The sequence below is a fragment of the Pseudorasbora parva genome, chromosome 9, assembly GCF_024679245.1.
Source record: "Pseudorasbora parva isolate DD20220531a chromosome 9, ASM2467924v1, whole genome shotgun sequence".
NCBI lineage: Eukaryota > Metazoa > Chordata > Actinopteri > Cypriniformes > Gobionidae > Pseudorasbora > Pseudorasbora parva.
The window spans coordinates 39,283,119-39,303,759 of record NC_090180.1 but is presented as its reverse complement, the minus strand read 5'-3'; the positions used below and the strand labels follow the sequence as shown (position 1 = coordinate 39,303,759).

General features: G+C 36.8%; 2 protein-coding genes across 3 annotated transcripts in view; both read right to left on the bottom strand.

Moving 5' to 3' along the window:
* LOC137089103 (integrin beta-1-like) overlaps positions 1 to 8,126 on the bottom strand; it is a 33,224-nt gene extending 25,098 nt beyond the window's left edge. The window contains exons 1-2 of the mRNA XM_067452566.1: positions 7,773 to 8,126; positions 463 to 520 (exon numbers count right to left, since the gene is read on the bottom strand). Coding sequence (XP_067308667.1) covers positions 463 to 520 — 58 coding nt within the window. The 5' untranslated portion in view covers positions 7,773 to 8,126. The remainder of the gene's footprint in view (positions 1 to 462; positions 521 to 7,772) is intronic.
* A 10,609-nt stretch (positions 8,127 to 18,735) lies between these two features.
* nrp1b (neuropilin 1b) overlaps positions 18,736 to 20,641 on the bottom strand; it is a 31,293-nt gene continuing 29,387 nt past the window's right edge. For both annotated transcript variants that reach the window (XM_067452564.1, XM_067452565.1), the window contains exon 17: positions 18,736 to 19,919. In XM_067452564.1, coding sequence (XP_067308665.1) covers positions 19,651 to 19,919 — 269 coding nt within the window. In that variant the 3' untranslated portion in view covers positions 18,736 to 19,650. The remainder of the gene's footprint in view (positions 19,920 to 20,641) is intronic.

The following is a 20,641-nucleotide window of genomic DNA, read 5'->3' as shown; positions in this document are numbered from 1 at the left end:
GCGGGGACCCTGATTTACTGGGAACAGCCTATTCATTCAGAAATTTCTTTCTGTGTCTTGCTTGAGGGTGTCAATGATGGCCTTCTGGACAGCAGTCTTACCCATGATTGCGGTTTTGAGTAATGAACCAGGCTGGGAGTTTTTAAAAGCCTCAGGAATCTTTTACAGGTGTTTAGAGTTCATTCGTTGATTAGGTTAATAGCTCATTTAGAGAACCTTTTCATGATATGCTAATTTTTTGAGATAGGAATTTTGGGTTTTCATGAGCTGTATGCAAAAATCATCAGTATTAAAACAATAAAAGACCTGAAATATTTCATTTGGTGTGCAATGAATCTAAAATATATGAAAGTTTCATTTTTATTATTACATTATGGAAAATAATGAACTTTTATCACAATATGCAATTTTTTTGAGAAGGACCTGTATATATCTGATGCATTTGAAATTTTAAGTTCTTACCTAGCTGTGCCCTGCTGAGTCCAAGAAGAACTGAAATCAGGAGAAGCCTCACATCCATCTGAAAAGAGCACAAGAACAACAGTCAAAATCACCCAGGAAAACAGATTTCTCTGAAAACATTTCTTTGAGAAATTTATTTTTGACAAAACCGATACACCACTGAGAGGAAAGGGTGTGTATGCACGTTTATCACTTCTCAATGTGTAGTCGGAGTGTTACAAGGTCACTTCCTGTTTCTCCTAGCACAAATGCACGACCTCAGTAAAGAATTCCAACACATTTGGCATAGAACTACAGAAACAGATTATTCTTCTTCATTTGGCAGACATTTTTCTATTTAAAGTGAGACAATCCCACTGCAACACTTTTAGGTTAATGGTTGACAATCACATTGAGAAGTCAAACATTACAAAAACAGTTAAAACCTAGTGTGTTCATAGTGCTACAGTCAGCAATGAAACATACACAGAACAAAGCCAGACAAGTACACGTACGAGGCTATACTCCCATATTTGGTAAGACGATGGATCTGCTCTTCCCATAAAACACCACTGATGAAACAAAGAGGAGGAGGTTCTTTTGCCTCAATAATCTATCAAGTGTACACACACTATTGCCAGAGTGCTGATTTGGCCTTATTTAGGCATGGCAACAAGCACAAACAAACAATAGCGTTACTTAGCATCCTACAAAATACGACTTCAGACACAGATGAGATACTTTTTTTACAATCCAGCATGAGACAGACACACAGCAGAGGCAAATCTAGCAAAACTCCAGCCGTTCAGAAACAAATGATGTGTGACAACACACTCATATTTCTTTGTTTAAAGCAGAAGAATGTCTGCTGTTGAGACTGAACGGGTGAGTGAACTGCAGTAGACTCAACCGTTACTCTATCTACACAAACACACACAGACACCAGACCTGTGAACACTTGAAGATAAGCAAACAGTGCTTCTTTCAGAACACTGGTGTGTGGGTGTGTGTGTGTGTGTGTGTGACAGTGAGTGATTTGGTCCCATGATGGCATATTTACTCCAATCTCTTTATATTTACCCCCATAATAACTTAATTTAATCATATTATAAATACTAATTTATTAATTTGTGATAAACCATGTACTGTACATTTGTCTACAAAATCAACATTTCTCTAGTCTAAAGCACACTATATTGACATTGAAACTGAAAAGAGGGAAAGTTTGTGTACAAATACAGGCCAAATGCATCCCAATACTAGCATTTTCTTCCTATACACAATGTAAAAGTAGTTTCAGATCAGAAAATAAAACTAAATATGACAGTGTTCAAGAACACCAAGTGAAACATCAGTAGTTTGCTGAGTCAGGCATAGGAAGTTCCTTTGTGAACACATCACTGGTGTGTCAGAGCATGTTTTCCGGGTTATTCTTTCTAAAGAAACATATGAGCTTCAGAGTGATTCACTGTGGTAAGAGACACCATTACACTATCCACACATCAACCAGTCAGGTTTCAAAGCTGAATTTTTCAGCAACCATTGCTATAGCCTTCAGTGTCAGTTTTTTTTAATCATCATCATGTTGAAAACAGTTGTGCTGCTAAATATTTGCGATACAGCTATACATTTCAGTACTCTTTTCTTTCAACATTTCTTTAAATAATACATGTCTGTCATCTGTATTGTCACTTTTGATCAATTTAACACATTTAATGCAGTAAATGAAAGTTGGACTTTTCTATGAAGTCCACGCTGAATTATAGCTCCATTTATACTTATAAGTATTACTATTCTGTAAAAAATATTTATGAAGACTCATTAAGATTTAAACTGCATTATAAGAACATATATAGTTATAGTAACATTTATGTTGTTTTATAAATTACTTATAAATTGCTGTTTCAATGCATATACTGTATAACAATTAATTATACAGTGATTTATAAGTATGAATTAGTCAGTTGTATGGTGCCATGAATGTATTTGATGCAGCCTGCATTTCTATAATATCATAGTTACAATTACTTTAGTCATTCAGATTTATAAGCATGGACTTCTTAGAAAGCGTAACCAAACCATTTCAATTTTCTTAAAAAAAAAAATCCTACTGAGCACAAATTGTTTATTGTAGTTTAGTTTTACAGCAAACTATCAGCTTTCAATCAAGTGCACTATACTGCATGTTCATGAACTTAAGTATCCAATGAAAACCTGTCTTTGAAATATAACATCATAGTAATAATAATAATAATATGCAGAAAATATTTCAGCTCTTTAATCTTAAACCCAGTGACATCATAACTGACTACATTTCAAAAATAAGCTCAATGCGCAAAGTTCTCCAAGTGACCTCATTGGTCATGCATTTGACACATTGACATTTATAAGTCTTGATGTCTGGCTCACTGACACAGAGGCAGATTAAGCTGCGAGACAGCTGGTTCTTCAGCCTGCCGTTTCATTCTCAGTGGCTGTGTAACACTATCTACTCTCAGAGAGAATATGTGTGTGGGAGAGACAGAGAGCTTCTCAATTCAGCCTTGTCTGCCTTCCCTAAGGCTGTGTGGCGTGTCAAGGCCTTGAAAATGCAGCCCTGAGGTCTGGGTGTTTCTACATGTAAATCTAGTGTGTGTGTGTGTGTGTGTGTCATATGAGGACACAAATGTGTATAATGACATGGGTATGACATGGGTATTACAAGGAGAGGGTGAAATATGAGGACATTGGCCATGTCACCACTTTTCAAAATGCTTATAAATCATACAGGAGGAGTTTTTTTAGAAAGTAAAATTGCAGAATGTTTCCTTTGATGGGTAGGGACAGTGTAAGGGGATAGAAAATACGGTTTGTACAGTATAAAACCATTACGCCTATGGAATGTCCCTATATGTCACAAAAACAAACGTGCGCGTGTGTGTTTGTGTGTGTGTGTGTGTAACATTCCTTCAGCTGCCCAGAGTATCTTTGCTTCTTAATGTTCCAAGTGATCAGATCACAGTTTCAAGCTTCAAACAACACATTCTTTTAACAATGAATAAATCATTGATTAGTTGATAACATAAAATTACAGGTGTGCGTAAACGGTCAAATCCAAATCCATGTCAATAGCACAAATGTTGTAGGAGAGAGAAATATGAACATACCGAAAGCAGGTTATTTTCAGTTCGTATTAAAACAAAGTAACTCATTCAGTCAGCAGTCTGATTTGTCTGACTGATTCAAGGTGGTAAATCGTCTTTTGAAATCTATTCATTAAAAGAACTTGATTCAAGAGCTGTCATTTGGTAATCCGACTACACTGGTCACAGTGTTTTTAATTGCATCCCATTCAATACAGATGGCAAGCACCACTAACACAAACACAAAGATGTGACAAAGCTCAGCTGTATGCCTCTCTCAGTCTGAACGTTACCTTTGTCTCTCTGTTTTATAGTGCTTTTAAACACGAATCCTAAAGTCGCTGTTCACAGCTATCCACTTCTTGCTGATGTAAGTAACTGTGAAGACAAACATCCACACAGAGTAGCCATTAACCCCTCCACAGCAGGGCGGCCATTTCCTTAATTAAACTGCCTCACCCTGCCAACCCCCCTCCATCACACATTGCTGAGTGATGGGCGATTATTTACCTCAGATGGTGACCGGACTGGGGACAGACTGGGGAAACTCCGCCACCACAAAAGTGACACAGACTCTCACTGCAGTAAAGGCCTTCCTGATACATTAAAGGTATAGTGTCAATTTTCAAAAGTTCAAAAATCATAGCAAGGCATTAATGCGTTGATTTACCATTAATCGGGCGAAGAACCATATTCGGTAACGAAAATATCAAAACATTTGAGCAGCCAGTCATATCAGCTTCTAGATCAGTTTTTTATTGGGGTGGGACCCTTTCTTTCAGAACAATAGCAGACAAAGGAGTGTTTGAGAAATGTCTTTGTTCTAAACCCCAACTATAGTATATAGCAATAAAGATCTATCTATCTATCTATCTATCTATCTATCTATCTATCTATCTATCTATCTATCTATCTATCTATCTATCTATCTATCTATCTATCTATCTATCGCATGTTACTCACTGAGCATCCATCCATCCATCCTAAAAACACTCAAGTTTGTAGATTTTAAAACTTTCAAACTTCAAGCTTTTTAAAAAGTTTCAAACTAGCCAAACTTTATAATTAAACGCATTTGTGCCAAAATAAAAGTATATACTGACAAACTTCTATTTATAATGTTCAGTGCCGAAGAAATAACAGACTTTAGCTTTAAACTAGACTTGAATCCAATTGAATCCTCTTTCACCTCACAGTAAACTGTGAAAGTTACAGCAGATGCAACTCTCTTAGCACTATTACAAAAGTCTACCATTGGGCCCTTCAGATTATAATGAATGGCCAATTTGTTTCCAATGCCTGGCTGCCCTGCCCCCATTTTGTCTCACTGTTATTGTGTCATAACAGTTGGGGAGACAGGAAGGGAGTCAAAGGAACAATCTGGAGCATACATATCAGAATCAAACACCCGACTCAATCTCTATACTCACCTTTATGACCATACACTGACCTGTCTGTCATATCCACGATAGCAGGTTACATGATGCCACCCTGCTAATATATAGGAGCCAACTGGATTCTGAAATGGGGCGTTGCTCTCAAAAATGGAGGCAGATTAAAGGGAGCTGGCAGGGGTCATTAAAGCTGTATGATTTGAACAAAGGCTCTTTATCTTGTTCTCTGTAAATATTCAGATCCAACACCTTTCTTATCTCTTGAAGAGAAAAACATTGCTGTTATAATAACAGCACTGCCGAGACGCAAACATGCACACACATGCACAAACACGAGGAGCCAGTTGGCCATTTCTGTTCAAACACAACAGAAAACAAGACTAAAAATATGTCAATATATAAAACTTTACCATGCAGTCCTCCCTCATACTGAATATCTGTTTAAAAAAAATGGTGTCATTTGTCCATACTAGATAAGTATTAAAAAAAATGGTCCTCTGCAATATCTACCTGTGTAAATTGTTTATTTCCAGAACATTTTACATTCATTAAAAAAAAATTCTTTGGGTTTTCCAAATTCCAAATAACTGATATTGCAACCATAGCTTTGATGGTTACTATTATTTTTAAAACATAATACGGACCTCCCTTCAAACAGTGTACTAAGCTTTGAATTCACTGTTTTGTTTTTTGAAGCCTGACACTAAATTCCCCATTTTATTGTCGCAACAACAGCTGTAGTAACAATAGCGTTTTGGCAGACTAGAGTTTTCTATAAGGGTTAGATGTCAGGATATGCAAGCAGACATCCTATTCAGCAAAAACTGATTTTCCGGGAGAAAAAACAACAACATTATATGCTACTATAATATTAATTTGTGTAAGCAAAGTTCATTCAATAGTATCCGTGCACCGAAAGTGATGTAATTTATTGTGACAAAAAAAGAGCAGAGTGTCTCCAAATGCAAGTGGTCGCAGAAGATGCATTTCAAATGTGATAAAACCAGGTGTAACAGTAATGCATCTTGACTGACCATGGTTCACTGAAAAAGTATATTAATACCAGGTGGAAATTCGATTTTCAGGATATTGTATATAATTTGCGGGTGTTAGGGAGCCACTACCAATATGCGGGAGACTTGTGGACCTTCCAGGAGAGGTGAGATGTCTGAGTAAGAGACAGATTTCTAACTTTATAATACTACACCAGTTTGAGAAATCAACTTTCCCTTGAGAAATTGATATATCAAATTTAATTTTGATGTAAGAATATCCTGCAAGTTTTGGATCTGAAAACTTCCTTATTAGTCAAAAAAAAAAAAAAAAAAAAAAAAAAAAATCAGGATTGGGATCAGACTCAAAGATGTAACGTTATGGACCAGGGCTCACAAAGCCCAATGTTCTAGAGCTATGTGTTTTCTAGACGGGCTACCAAAACATGTATAATATTCCTTTCTTGATCTGCATTGTTCACTCTTTTGACTTGATATTTGAAGTGTGTGTGTGTGTGCGGTTCGTACTTATATCCACTGATCGGGCGGGCCAAGTAATAAAAAAATTAAATTCCAATCAATCGCGGGTGGATGAGAAATAAATCATTGGTATTTATTTGTTTGTTTGTTTGATAAAGACGTTTAATCAAAGTCGGATATAAATTTACAACGCAAGAAGTCATAACTGCGAGTTTATATCTAACAATTCTGAGAAAAAACAATCTTTTATACAGTTGCCTTGGACTTAGTGACAAAATTTAATTTTGAAGGCAGCATTATGAAACAGTTTTCAGTTACAAGTGTCATTGCAGGAATGTGCTATTTCCAGTTAAGAGCAAAATAATTGAACTGGTCACATGATGTTGCCCTGGTAAGGCTTTTTTAAAATTGTAAAATTGCTTTTTTGTAATGTTTAATTAGGCTGCAATCTTGATTTAATGTAAGTGAACATAAATGTATGTCAAAGTACTCTTTATCTCTTTTATATGGGAACATTTTTGATGGATTTTTTCTTCTTCACCTTTAAGACATCCGTCAAAAATACAACAACATTCTTCCACAAGATCACGTGACCAGAATATGTAGGATATGAGCGTTTTAATGCAGATCCACTGCGGGATATTTCCTTGTAAAATTGCCCCGCTAGCAGTCCACACATCTGTCCATATGATTCGGTTTCTCATAAAACATCTCAATGGATAAGCATGATGATTTTTATCGCATAACCGTAGTAATAGTTAGTCCAGGTGCTTTAATAATGCCAAACTTCTCCCAGCCGATGCGCTATGAAACACAATTATGATTCTTTAGTGTGTTCGCATCCGCCAGATCATAGGTGGTCTAATGTGTTCAGCATGTCCTAAACAGGATCATGACTCACGCAAAAACGACTAGCCTACATCATTTCGACTTCCAGGGAGGAATATTTACACAAGCAACTTCCAAATAAAGTACTGTTCATGGGGCAGTTAAACCCCACACCCTCCTCGGACCCGCCGGGATTCTCTCAGGCTCGCAAATGACTTACAACAGATGTTGGGGACACATAAGTCGCAAAAAATAGATCTGAGATAACAGACGCCCGGGAAAGATAGCCTGAGGGAACACGTTTGGGGCAGATCCACGTCTGTCCTTTGAAGTGAAATGGATGGGACATGATCCCCACCCAAAGTTCGTAGCCTAACCCACGATCATTTTCCAGATCAAACTCTAAAGCTCAAAATCCCTGGCTTACCCCAAGACAGTTAGAAATACCCCATTCAACAAACGGTCCGGAATCGATGTTCTTTCAAAAAAAAAAGTGTCATTTTGATGACCCTTACCTTAACACGTGTTTCCCGGCGATTCTTCAATCTTTCACACGCTCTTTTAAACAAACATTTGTTGTGGAAATAAACCTCCGACAGCGTTTGGTCCAGTTGCTCGAGCCTTTGTTTCAGTGGATCACTTTGAATCAACAGCTGGTTACAAAGTAACGTTACTTAAACACGCGATTCCTTTGCCAACAACAAACAATTAATGTATACTGAGACAAATAAATTACTAAATTTGGGCATAGAGTCCAGCTCGCCCTTCCACGCCTCGGTCGGCCTGTCTTCGAACCGGATGGGTAATATGTGTATGTGGTTGGTCGGTGGACTGTGAGATGGGGTTGCAGTTAGCAGCCTCTCCCTTCCTCCGCCCACAGGAAATAAATGCTAATACTCCATCCACACTGCAACCAAACTGTGAAGAATCTCAGTGAGTCGATTCTTTTGAATCAACTCACAAAAAGATTAACTTTCTGCAGAGCTTGTTGATAAAGAAATGTATTTATCAAAAAATAAATAATTATACAAAATTAAACATTCTTTTTTGATCAATGTTTTAATAATGGTTTACTTTTGATATGTCCGCTATTTAACAACAGAGGTTTATTAATGTCTTAAAAATAAGCCAATTATCACCCACAAAGATAATTTTCCACAAACAAAGAATTTGCCATGTATAAAGGGAGCAATAGGCCTACCTGTATGCAAAAATTTCATACACTTCACTCCTAATACAACTTTCATGTGCAAATAAAAAACACCAATACGTTTTTTAAAAGAAGAAAAAATATAGAATAATAAAGTTAGATCCCTTTTTCTTGAAGATATTATTTCTGTATTTTTTCCTGCAATCTTTTACTGGAATAATTTATTAAAACAATTTAATTGGAAAAAGATTTGGTCCTTTCAACAAAAAATATTTACTCACTAATATGCCTAAAGTAAAATAAGTGTCCTTCAAAATAATAACTGCTTTTAAAAAAGAAAATAATGTTTAAAGTTTTTATTTTGATTTTCTGCGGTGCTACATGACATTGAACATATTTTTTTTTTTTTACTGGATTCTACACAAATTGCCTCCTTCAAGATCCCGCAATTAATGTGTTAGAATCTGATTAGACTTTAAAAAGTGTTTCTGTTTCACAAATGTCTCGGTTGTAGATAGAGCTAGTCAAGGTTTTACAGACAGAGAGCTCCTTTGTTTACTTTTATGTACAAATCCAGTTCAACTCGGTTTTACTGCTGGTTCAGGGTCAGCCAGAGTGAGGGAGTCTGGAGAGTTTCCGGTATGTCCCAATCCCAAATAAGATTGACTGATTAGATTTCATTACAGCCCGTGTATCACAGGCCCACATGGACCCATTACTCACCAGTGATCTCACTCTACTGAGGAAAAATTATATCTGCCCTTGCATGCAACCACTGAAGGTGTGAAAATATTCAGCAATGTATTTCCTGTTCACAGAGAAACTTTATATAACTGTTCTTTAATACGCCTCCTGTGTGTGGAACTGAAATTCAAATATGATTTGAAAATACTTGAATAAACACACACACACACACCCACACACATTCTTGTGAGGACATTGACACAATGCAAGCTACCCCATCATAAGTGCCTAACCCGTCCTGAACCCATATACCCTAAACCTACCCTTAACGTAATTATAACTTGATCCCTAGAATTAAGTCTTGACCCTCAAGCAGGCTTTATATGGGTCTCATAGCCCATAAAACATGGAAACCCAATGCCTGTGTTTGTGAGGACCGGTTTGAGATTTAGACCCTCGAAATGAGGATGAAAGTAAAGTAAGGATATTTTGGCCAGTCCTCACTTTACTTTCATCCTCATTCCGAGGGTCTAAATCTCAAACCGGTCCTCACAAACACAGGCATTGGGTTTCCATGTTTTATTGGCACTTTTTATATGTTAACCCTCTGGATCCTTTTCAGTCAAAAATGACAGATTTTTTTTACATTTTGGCCAAAAAAAAAAGTGATGTCACATTGCCTATGTAAACACACATGGACATGATTCAGATATATTAAATGGTCGGAAAAAATAGTCACACTCGGCCCATTCACAGTCAAATATGACTGACATTAAATTAATGGTAAATATTAAATAAATACAAAAACTCAGAGAATCTGTGCAGAAAGAAATGTACAGCAAGGAAGGGGTGACACTCAAAAATATTAAGAGTGCAAAATAATTTTTGTAAAAAATGTATTGAATTTTGATGTCATGTGTAACAAAATGTTCTCTGTGTTCAGGTTTGTAGTCAAATTAATTTAAAAAAACAACACTTGACACAAAATCAACACTGAAAAAAATAAACCTTGACAAAAAGTGGTCTTTGAGAATGTCTAAGTATAAACCCAAATCCACAACAAAAATAAGTATTTATGTCTAAAAACACTATAGAATCAGAATGTACTTTATATAGGACTCACTCTAGTGGAAGATTTTACTCCCACCAAATTAAACTAATCTAATTGTTTTTAATTGAAACTTATTTGAAAATATATTATTGTAAATTGTGCATTAGTTTCAATAGGAAAAAAATAGCTAATGACAATTTTATAAATATTGCATAATATAAAACATACTAAAAATTCTAAATAATAATCAGAAAATATTATTGAATAAATATATATTACATTTGTTTTCCTGGGGGGTGGGGGGACCAGCTAAAGAAAAGCCAAGTGTGACCCCTATCCCCTAACCCTACCCCTAAACACATGCAGACACAGAAAACTTTCTGCACTTTTACATCTTCAAAAAGAAAAGAAAAAGAAAAACATAATTTAATATGATTTATAAACTTGTTTTCCTAATGGGGACCAACAATGTCCCCACCAGGTCAATGTCCTCATATAGGTAGACCGTGTGTGTGTACTGTTTCTTTGCGTTTCAACTTTTTAAAAAAGTTTTTCTCACAGGGAGGTTTCAGATTTACTCTAAAAATAGCTGTGGAATGACTGGACTTCATCTGGCTTGATGTTGAGGAGCAGTTCACATGTAGGACATTCCTGAGAAAGTGGGAGAAGGGGGGAGAGAGGAGAGGGGGGAGAGAGGAGAGGAGATGAGTGGAGAGGAGAGGAGAGGAGAGGAGAGGAGAGGAGAGGAGAGGAGAGGAGAGGAGAGGAGAGGAGAGGAGAGGAGAGGAGAGGAGAGGAGAGGAGAGGAGAGGAGAGGAGTGGGAGAGGAGAGGAGAGGAGAGGAGAGGAGAGGAGAGGAGTGGGAGAGGAGTGGGAGAAGGGAGAGGAGAGGAGAGGAGATGAGTGGAGAGGAGTGGAGAGGAGAGGAGAGGAGAGGAGAGGAGAGGAGAGGAGAGGAGAGGAGAGGAGAGGAGAGGAGAGGAGAGGAGAGGAGTGGGAGAAGGGAGAGGAGAGGAGAGGAGAGGAGAGGAGAGGAGAGGAGAGGAGAGGAGAGGAGAGGAGAGGAGAGGAGAGGAGAGGAGAGGAGAGGAGAGGAGAGGAGAGGAGAGGAGAGGAGAGGAGAGGAGAGGAATTCTACCATCACGTCTATCCATGACTGTCATCTCTCCTAAGAGTTTGTGGAAAGAAATACGTCAACCATATGAGTCAGTGTTTACAGGCGAATAATGATGAAGTTTTACAGACGGACAATGGTGAAGGTTAACTGCAATGAGATCATATCCCAGTGCAGCTGATCAGAGCTGATGATTAGCCTACTAACTATTAAGCACATATAATATAATATAATATAATATAATATAATATAATATAATATAATATAATATAATATAATATAATATAATATAATATAATATAATATAATATTCAGAAAGAGCTTATAATCAATGTGACAGAAAATAGCCATTAACCATTCATTCATTTATTAACGGTACGAGGAACTGTGATGCCTGTGTAGACATAGATATGTATACTCATATCTATATGTGTAGATAGAGTTTTCTGTGAGTATTTTTGTTAGCTTGAAATATATAAATATGAGAAGTCTCGGCAATATCAATGAGCTCGTCACAGGCCAGCTGATTAAGCTTGTTTTGTGGCAGTCCTTCTGTGGAAGTGGCACAGCGGTTACATATTTTCAGAAGTAAACTAATGTGCAAAGCAAACACACACACACACACACAAACTTAGTGGTTCACAAGCAGAAGTGTAGAAGTAGCGGTTTGGATGTGAAACCACACCTTGTTCCCTCCAGTTCAAGCAGCGTGTTACCATGACGACGTTCAAAACAACATGCATTCATGCTCTTCTCTTCTCTTCTCTTCTCTTCTCTTCTCTTCTCTTCTCTTCTCTTCTCTTCTCTTCTCTTCTCTTCTCTTCTCTTCTCTTCTCTTCTCTTCTCTTCTCTTCTCTGTCCTTGGACCTTTTTCTTGTTTTATGTTTGAAATGGGAACAGGTTAGGGGCCCTGCACATTTTTTTGCATCATGTAGCCTAAACCTTAGCTGTGATATCAAGTAAGGAGTGTTTTCTATCCGTTGTAAGTTGTTATTTTAGTTAGAGTAGATGTATTTTTGTGTTTTGTTTCTAGTAAGCTTTTCTCTCTATCTTTAGCTAGTTGGTAAACCAAAAAAGGGGCACTATAAGGGGGTTGGGTATCATCTTAATATAGAGAACGAATAACAAACCTTTTACATCATACTGTTAATACATCTGTTAGGCTTTAGTGCTAATTCAATGTATGTTGTTGTAATTATGCTTCCAAAAAGTTGATTCTGAGCTAATTTGATTTCTTTCTTTTTTTCTTTTCTTTTTCTATTGGAGAATTAATATTGAGAATCATTAAAATTATTGAATATATTTTGAAACAAAAGTCTTGTTTATGATTTTTGTAAATCATATGCAACAGTTTTCAATAGATAATAAACAGCTGTCTGACTTTAACATTTGTTGACATGACATGGTTATGATTCAGATGGTAAATATCATATAGCCTATTAAGGGTATCCACCTTAGAGATAATCATCATATTTATAATAAAAATATGATAATAACCATATCATATACAAATATATTTAGTTGTTAATACTGTAAAACTTTATTAAATTATTATGGGATCTCATTCATTCAGTGTTTTCAGACTATTTACTTAATAATAGTTTCTGTATTTTAAAAATATTTTTATATGAACCTTTTATTATTTCCTGGACAATAATAATTTATTTTAATCATTTAAAAAAAAAAACTTTACTGCAAACTTTGCTAAAGAGTTTTTTTTTTTTTTTTTTTTTTTGCACAAGTATGACCCCATTGTAAGTTACCCTATAATACAACTAATTTATATTTATAATATTCTTTTACCGTAAAAAAAATAAAAAATGTGTATAGGCCTACGATTAATATGGTCTTAATAAAATATAAATATGACGCATGTTATAGATAGGCCTACAAGTATTAACTCAATAAAATTGATTATAATCGGAAATATATTTGACCGGAGTTAAAGAGTGACAAACTGTCAGATAAATATTCAGTAAACAGTGTATGACGATATAGGCCTACACGCTGGCATGCTGGAGCTTTGAATCCATGTTTGCAATGTTAAAACAGACAAACAAACAAACAAACAAACAAACTACCAAACTACCGTAATTCCGCGTTTCAACTACTGTCTTTAATGTGGATTGTAGACTATACCTGTTAATGGGATCTGCCGACTCCACAGAGAGCAAGATACAGCAAGCAAGCAACAGCAACATACTTTGAACGATGCTACGGAGCGAGCGGGAAATCACGGAACGGATTTGCGGAATAAGTGGATTTTTAGCGGAACTGAACGCTTTTATGGGAATCTTCTGGGGGTGAGGGAGGGAAGGGGGCCAGAGGGGCACCTTAGCCGATGAGGGCAGAGGGTCAGTGGCTCTAGCCACCGGGCCACCCCCCGGTGCACGGCCCTGCGTAATTATCTTCCGTAAAGTTTACTTAAAGGGTTACTTCAGCGATTAGCATATGGCTTTGTATCAGTAGAAACCCTGGAGTATATTCAAATTATTGTGCTTTCCCCCCTCATATCTCCCTGAGAGGAGAGATTTATGCATTTTATTTCTGGAAAAATTCCTCCTATGATGCAAATTGACGATTTTTGCATCATAGGAGGAATGTTTGCCCAGAGGCTAAAGACTACAGCCAGCAGAGGGAGCCATTTCCACATGTTTTGAATCCGCGCATGGGGGATGGAGATCACACTCAGCTTGCAGGGAGAGCTCAGCTTGCAGCTACAGGATCATTTAAACGGAGCTATGGTGAGCAATGTAAGTCTTTTAACTTCTCAAATTCATTTCTATGAAAGTTAAGCTTGCAAAGGCATGAACTGAAACGCGCCAGACTGAACTCGCGTTGTGAATGTATGCCGTGAGTATAGTCGCGATTACCTCAGCGCTCATCACTCCTGCAGTTAGTGCTCAGTGCTGTGATACTCGCGCGGCGACTCACTCATTATATTGAACAGACACGTTCAGTTTTTAATTGTAGTGTCTTCTCTAACTCAGTCACAGAAATGAAGTTGGTGGCGTTGGGAATGGCCTCACAGGGCAGTGAAGCATTCTGGGAATTGTAGTCTTTCATCCCCATGGGACAAAAATACATTTTCTGTCTTTTCTCAGTCTAGAAGGCACCAAATTCAAAAATAATTTCACATTTCTACTACATTGATGACCCAGTTTAAATACAGATTCATCTTCCCAGCGCTGAAGTACCCCTTTAATGCTCCTTGCTTTGTTGGTGGTCTGCTTATGTCTTCTCTTCTTTTTGTTCTAGTTTATGTCGATGTCCCTTCGATACCTATACTAATTGGTGATATAGGCTACATAATTATATAGGCTACTTTTGTATTATATATATATATATATATATATATATATATATATATATATATATATATATATATATATATATATATATATATATATATATATATATATATATATATATATATAATTTTAACTTACCTAGTTCCCTGCACAAAACTGATGTGGACTTTATCTGGCTATGGGAGGGACGTTCAGTTTCGGAAAAGGAGATGATATGCCCTCTGGTGTCAATAATAAAGATCAACTGCCCGTTGAACTTATAGAGCAGCGCCATCTAATGGCAGATGAGCGGAAACGGAATGTCTGAGAGAATTGAGACGACGGGACAAGTCACAAAGGCTATGTTCAAGTAGGCTAATGGTAAGTATTTGAGATAGCTGTGAATATGTTTTAAACTAAAATGCTTTTTGTGAATTCTGTTCTTCAAACAAAAACTTCAGCATTAAGCTGTTATATTCAGTAGGTGTTATTAAACAAGTGCACACAATTAATTAAACCACGCAGGCACACTTAAGACAATGGTCAACTTTAACTTGAAGTCTTTATTTAAAGGATAGGTCACCCAAAAATGAACTTAAATTATTTTAGCAAATGGCTGCAATATAAAAAAAGAGTTAAAAATGTAAGGAGGTCTGAATCATTTCCGTACCCACTGTAACTGACTTTGTTTCTTCAGTAGAACACATTAAGATTTGTTTTACTTTAAACCGTTGCAGACTGTCAGCCTGCATGTGAATGGTAACAAAATCTATGAGTTAAAAAAAAATAATAATAATTTAAAAAACGCATGGACAAATCTATATTAAACACTGCGGCTTGTGATGACTTATTGATGTCTTAAGACACAAAACAATCGGTTTGTGTGTGAAACCGAACAGTATTTATATAATTCTTTACCTCTAATATGCGATAACACCATTACCACGTCCAACCATTCAACAATACCTTCCAATTCTGAATTTGTTTCTCACATAAACCGATCGTTTCGTGTCTTAAGACATGATTTTGTCTGGATTTGTCTGTGCATGTTTTTTTTGTTTTTTGTTTACTTTTTTTTTTTTAACTCTCAAAGATTTTCACATAGATTATACGACTGACAAACTGCAACGGTTGGACTTAAAAATCTTCATTTGTATCCTACTGAAGAAACAAAGTCACCTAGCCTATATATCTTGGATACCCTGGGGTAATTTTTGGGTGAACTATCCCTTTAAAGCTACACTGTGTGATATTTTCCCCCATCTAGCGTTGAAAGGGTATATGACCATCCAGTGAATAATAGTTTCTGTTCCTCTCAATTCTGATTTCGTTTTAACTCCGGTGGCTGATTTAGTCCAAGATTAACATGGCAATCCCCCTCTTCACATTCGACACGGTGCCATCGAGTGTTAAAACGCGAAAAGCGAAGCTTGAATTTATGGGTATGTCCCTCTTTGGCTAATGTACTTTCAAGATGGAGGAGCAACATGGCGACCAGCATTCGAACCCCTCACCCGTATGTATTTTCAATGGCATATTATAAACTTACGAGAATACTTTATAACGTGAAAGAAGTAAATATACATGAGATACAATGAGCACATATATTTTTGAAAGAACTAAGTGTTTTTAGCTAAGAATAAACTAAAAAAGTTACACAGTGTAGCTTTAACAAAAAAAAAAATATTGTTCAAAAGGCCATTTTGGGGCAAGTTGTCCCATGAAATGTTAAGTAGCTTGTAATACATTAAAAAAAGATGCTGTGAAAGATTTAAATTGTCTCAATGATCAGCAAGTTCTTATTGGAACAATTTACCCAGTTTGTTTGTCAATGTGCCCCAATACAAATGTTTTTGTGTTGCTTTTTTTGTTGTTGTAGTCAGTATTTGCAGTTATTAAAGGGATAGTTCACAAAAAAATAACATTCTGTCATCATTTACTCACCCTCAAGTTATTCCAAAAATTCCATGAAAGTCAATGGCTACTGTCAACTGTTTGGTTACAGACATTCTTCAAAATATCATCTTTTATATCCAGCAGAAGAAAGAAATTCATATGGTTTGGAACAACTTGAGGGTTTAAGGGAACTATCCCTTTAAATGCAATTAAAAAAACAACGATACCATCAAAAATAGTGTTTATACATTATCACATAGTTTTCCTATATGAAGTAGAAGTAATTTCAAACATAATCTTTATAAAAACTTTATTAACTTCGCTCTTTGGAATGTTGTTGTCATTGATAAATCCATAAATCTGAAAATTGAATTAGTTGATGCAGATGCTGACACTGTGAAAATGAAAGAACCACCAGACAGATTGTACTTCATAACATCTAAACTTCAAGTGAAATAGATTTTTTTTCCTTCAGAGTCTGTGATGAAAAGCCAGTTGAGTGTCACCTCAGTTCCTCAGGACACAAAAACAACTATTACAATTAAAAAATACCATTTCATTTTAAATAGCATAAAAAAGTGAGCTGTTACACTGACAGTTGGATTTCTCCTTTACAATTTAAAGTAGTTAACACTTTTATTACTATCTAAATCTTTCATTAAATATAATTCTCAGTGCAAAATGAAATACAATGATTCGATGCGTGGGATAAAAAGTTTCTGGCACCTCCTTCAAGCTGCTGAAAACGATTGTGTGTGAAATGGATCAAGATGCCTTTGTCAGCACTTGCGTCTTCTCATCTTTCTTGTCCCGCCAATGCTTAAAAGCACGGATCAGTTTGTGCCTTTCGCGTCCTTCAAATATAATTAATTTCCTTAGGGAGCTTCTACATTAGCGCTCTTAGATGCTTCATTTGCTTTGTCTTTGCTTTCTGCACTCCGCATTCCCAGACGTTCCCAGAGTGAGCGTCTCCTGATCAGTAGACACATTATTTTCACAGATGGTCCGCAGACATTGTGATGTCATTCTGAAATATGATGTCACTCGATACCATGACAACACAACAAATGTTTACAGACATGTCACATGGGCAGCTGAAAGAAATAATGATTTCCACATTACTATTCCATTGTTTAAAAAAGCACAGACCCAAGAGATGTCTTCTGACCTGTTGTTTTACAATATATAGAATGAGGATGGACTAAAATAAAGTGGTAAAATCTCTTTGTAGCTACTTAACATTGAGATAGGCGTCATGCTTACGTCCTGTTGAGATTGCAGTGATGACGTATTTTAAGGCCAACATAGAAGTTCACAACAAACTCAATTGGATTTTTCCATTGGCTTTTGCATTATTGTAGAAATTAAACTCTGTGACCAACAAAAGTTTATGATTTATGATTATATTCACAAAAGGAACACAATTTTAATGGCGTTTGAAGCCTAAATATAATCATTATAAATTTAACCATAGGCTATAAATCAACGACATTTGCAAGACTTAAAGGGATAGTTCAACCAAAAATAATTTACTCACTCTCAAGTTGGTCAAAACCTGTATGAGTTTCTCAAAAATACTAAAGAAGATATTTTGAAGAATGTCGGTAAACAGACATGGACCCCACTGACTTACATAGGGGGGAAAAAATCCTATAGAAGTCAATGGTTACTGTCAACTATTTGGTTACCGACTTTCTTCAAAATATCTTCTTCTGGGTGAACTGTCCCTTTAAATGTTACCATGACTAAGCTTGGCAACTTTCAGACTTTAAAAAAAAAACATTTTCCCTGAAATGTATAACATTTATAGAATAGTTTGCAAGAGAACGTCAACCGACAACATATGCCACCAACAACCACTGTAGTCCCATTTAGCCACTTATTAGCAAACGCCTTTTTCAAGACTGATGTGTTTTCTCGTAGAATAAAATGTGCAAACATCTTGAGCTTTTGTTAACCACAGACCTTATTTCAAGTATTTAAAGGGATAGTTCACTTTAAAAAGAAAATTCTGTCATCCTTTACTCACCCTCAAGTTGTTTCAAACCTGTATGAATTTTTTTCTTCAGCTGAACACAAGGGAAGATATTTTGAAGAATGTCAGTAACCAAACAGTTAACTAGAGCCATTGACTTTCATAGTATTTTTTTTTCCTACTATGGAAGTCAATGGCTCCAGTTAACTGTTTGGTTACTGACATTCTTCAAAATATCTTCCCTTGTGTTCAGCTGAAGAAAGAAATTCATACAGGTTTGAAACAACTTGAGGGTGAGTAAAGGATGACAGAATTTTCTTTTTAAAGTGAACTATCCCTTTAACCAAACCCCTTCCAAATAAAAAAAATCACGTACTGTCTGATTGAATTGGTACTACATTAGAATTTTCTTCACGACCATTAAAAAAGTATGTTCTATAAAGTATCAATTTTGGTGGTATGAATGAAATTTGGACATTACATCCGCCATGTTGTCAGTGTCATGTGACCTAGCAACAGTTGCTTCCCTTCGATTAATAAATCCTCTCCTGTGGCCTCGTGGGATAGTAAAGTGTACATTGTATGCCCACTTTAGAATCTCACCAGAAGTAGTAGATCATCCGGGTGCTTTTCGGATGAATTCAGACTTACTATGTAGTAGAAAAGTATTCGATTTCGGGTGTAACGATTGACTTTTTTTGGCCTATGAAAACACGTCATCAATGCAGCATGTATTATTATGTATTTAAACACTGACCTCTGACCTGTATTGGCCAGTGTCTGTGAACAGTTTGTGCTCAAGAGCAAATGACTGTCTAAGGGCAGGAATCCATGTGCGAAAAGGCAACAAAAACACATTTAAAGGCACCATTGGAATGAAGTGTGAGTGACCAACTGAACAAACACATCTCCAAACATAAACGAGCACAATAAACACCGAAAACCCAGTTGTGTACACCTCTGAAAAAGGGGTTTGTAGAAAAAGATATCCAACTGTGTGAGAGGATACATAGTTTTGTCTTGGTCTCATCACCAGCAACAAATGTACAAACAAGTAGACAATCATCGTCTGGCTGTACAATCTATACAAGGCGCCCTCTAGAGGCCAGTCCCCCGTCCTACACGTCCTGAGAATAATGCTCAGTCTAGACCTCGAGTAACGTCGCAACAACGTTCTAAAAACGTTCCTCCAACATTGTCCGGCAAATGTTTCCTGGGTTCGTCCAGCGTTCCTCATGCCTCAGTGTAAGATTTCTGTGTGCTAAGTTTTTCTTTCTTTAGTTTGACTCCGTCCACCAGCTCGAAATTGTAGTTCTCCAGAGCGGAGAGGTTCCTGTTTGTCGTGTGAGCGCAGGCGCAGTAGAACAGCACCCCGCACACGGCGCCCAGCAGGACTCCCACGGCGCTCATCACGATGATGGTGATCAGGATGGGGTCTAAACTCTTCAGCATGGAGCCGCGTCCAAAACTCCACAGCGTGTTGTCAGACCCCTCACAGTTCACTATAGAGAGAGAAAGACAGAGACAGACCAACGCAGAGAAATTGTGAGAGTCTGAGCAAAACTTGCATAGTAAACAAGCTCAATTATATAAGACATTATTTAGTCAGCGTCACTATGGCAAAATAATGGTGATTCAGGACCATCAAGTAGGACTGGAATTATATAGTTTAGCAATCATTATACCAAAATATTTGATTGCAGAGTGCCAGGGTGATTTCAAAACTGCCAAAAAATGTTACACTTTATTTTAAGGTGACGTAGTTACTTTGTACTTACTCATAAGTACTGAGTAATATTAATTAACTACATGTACTTAAAGGGTTACTTCAGCGATTAGCATATGACTTTGTATCAGTAGAAACCCTGGAGTATATTCAAATGATTGTGCTTTCCCCCCTCATATCCCTCTGAGACAAGAGATTTATGCATTTTATTTCTGGAAAAGTTCCTCCTATGATGCAAATTGACGATATTTGCATCATAGGAGGAATGTTTGCCCAAAGGCTAAAGACTACAGCCAGCAGAGGGAGCCATTTCCTCATGTTTTGAAGCCGCGCATGGGGGATGGGAGATTACACTCAGCTTGCAGGGAGAGCTCAGCTGGCAGCTGCAGGCACTCATTTAAACGAGATATGGTGAGCAAGTAAGTCTTTTAACTTCTCAAATTAATTTCTATGAAAGTTAAGCTTGCAAATGCATGAACTGAAACGCGCCAGACTGAA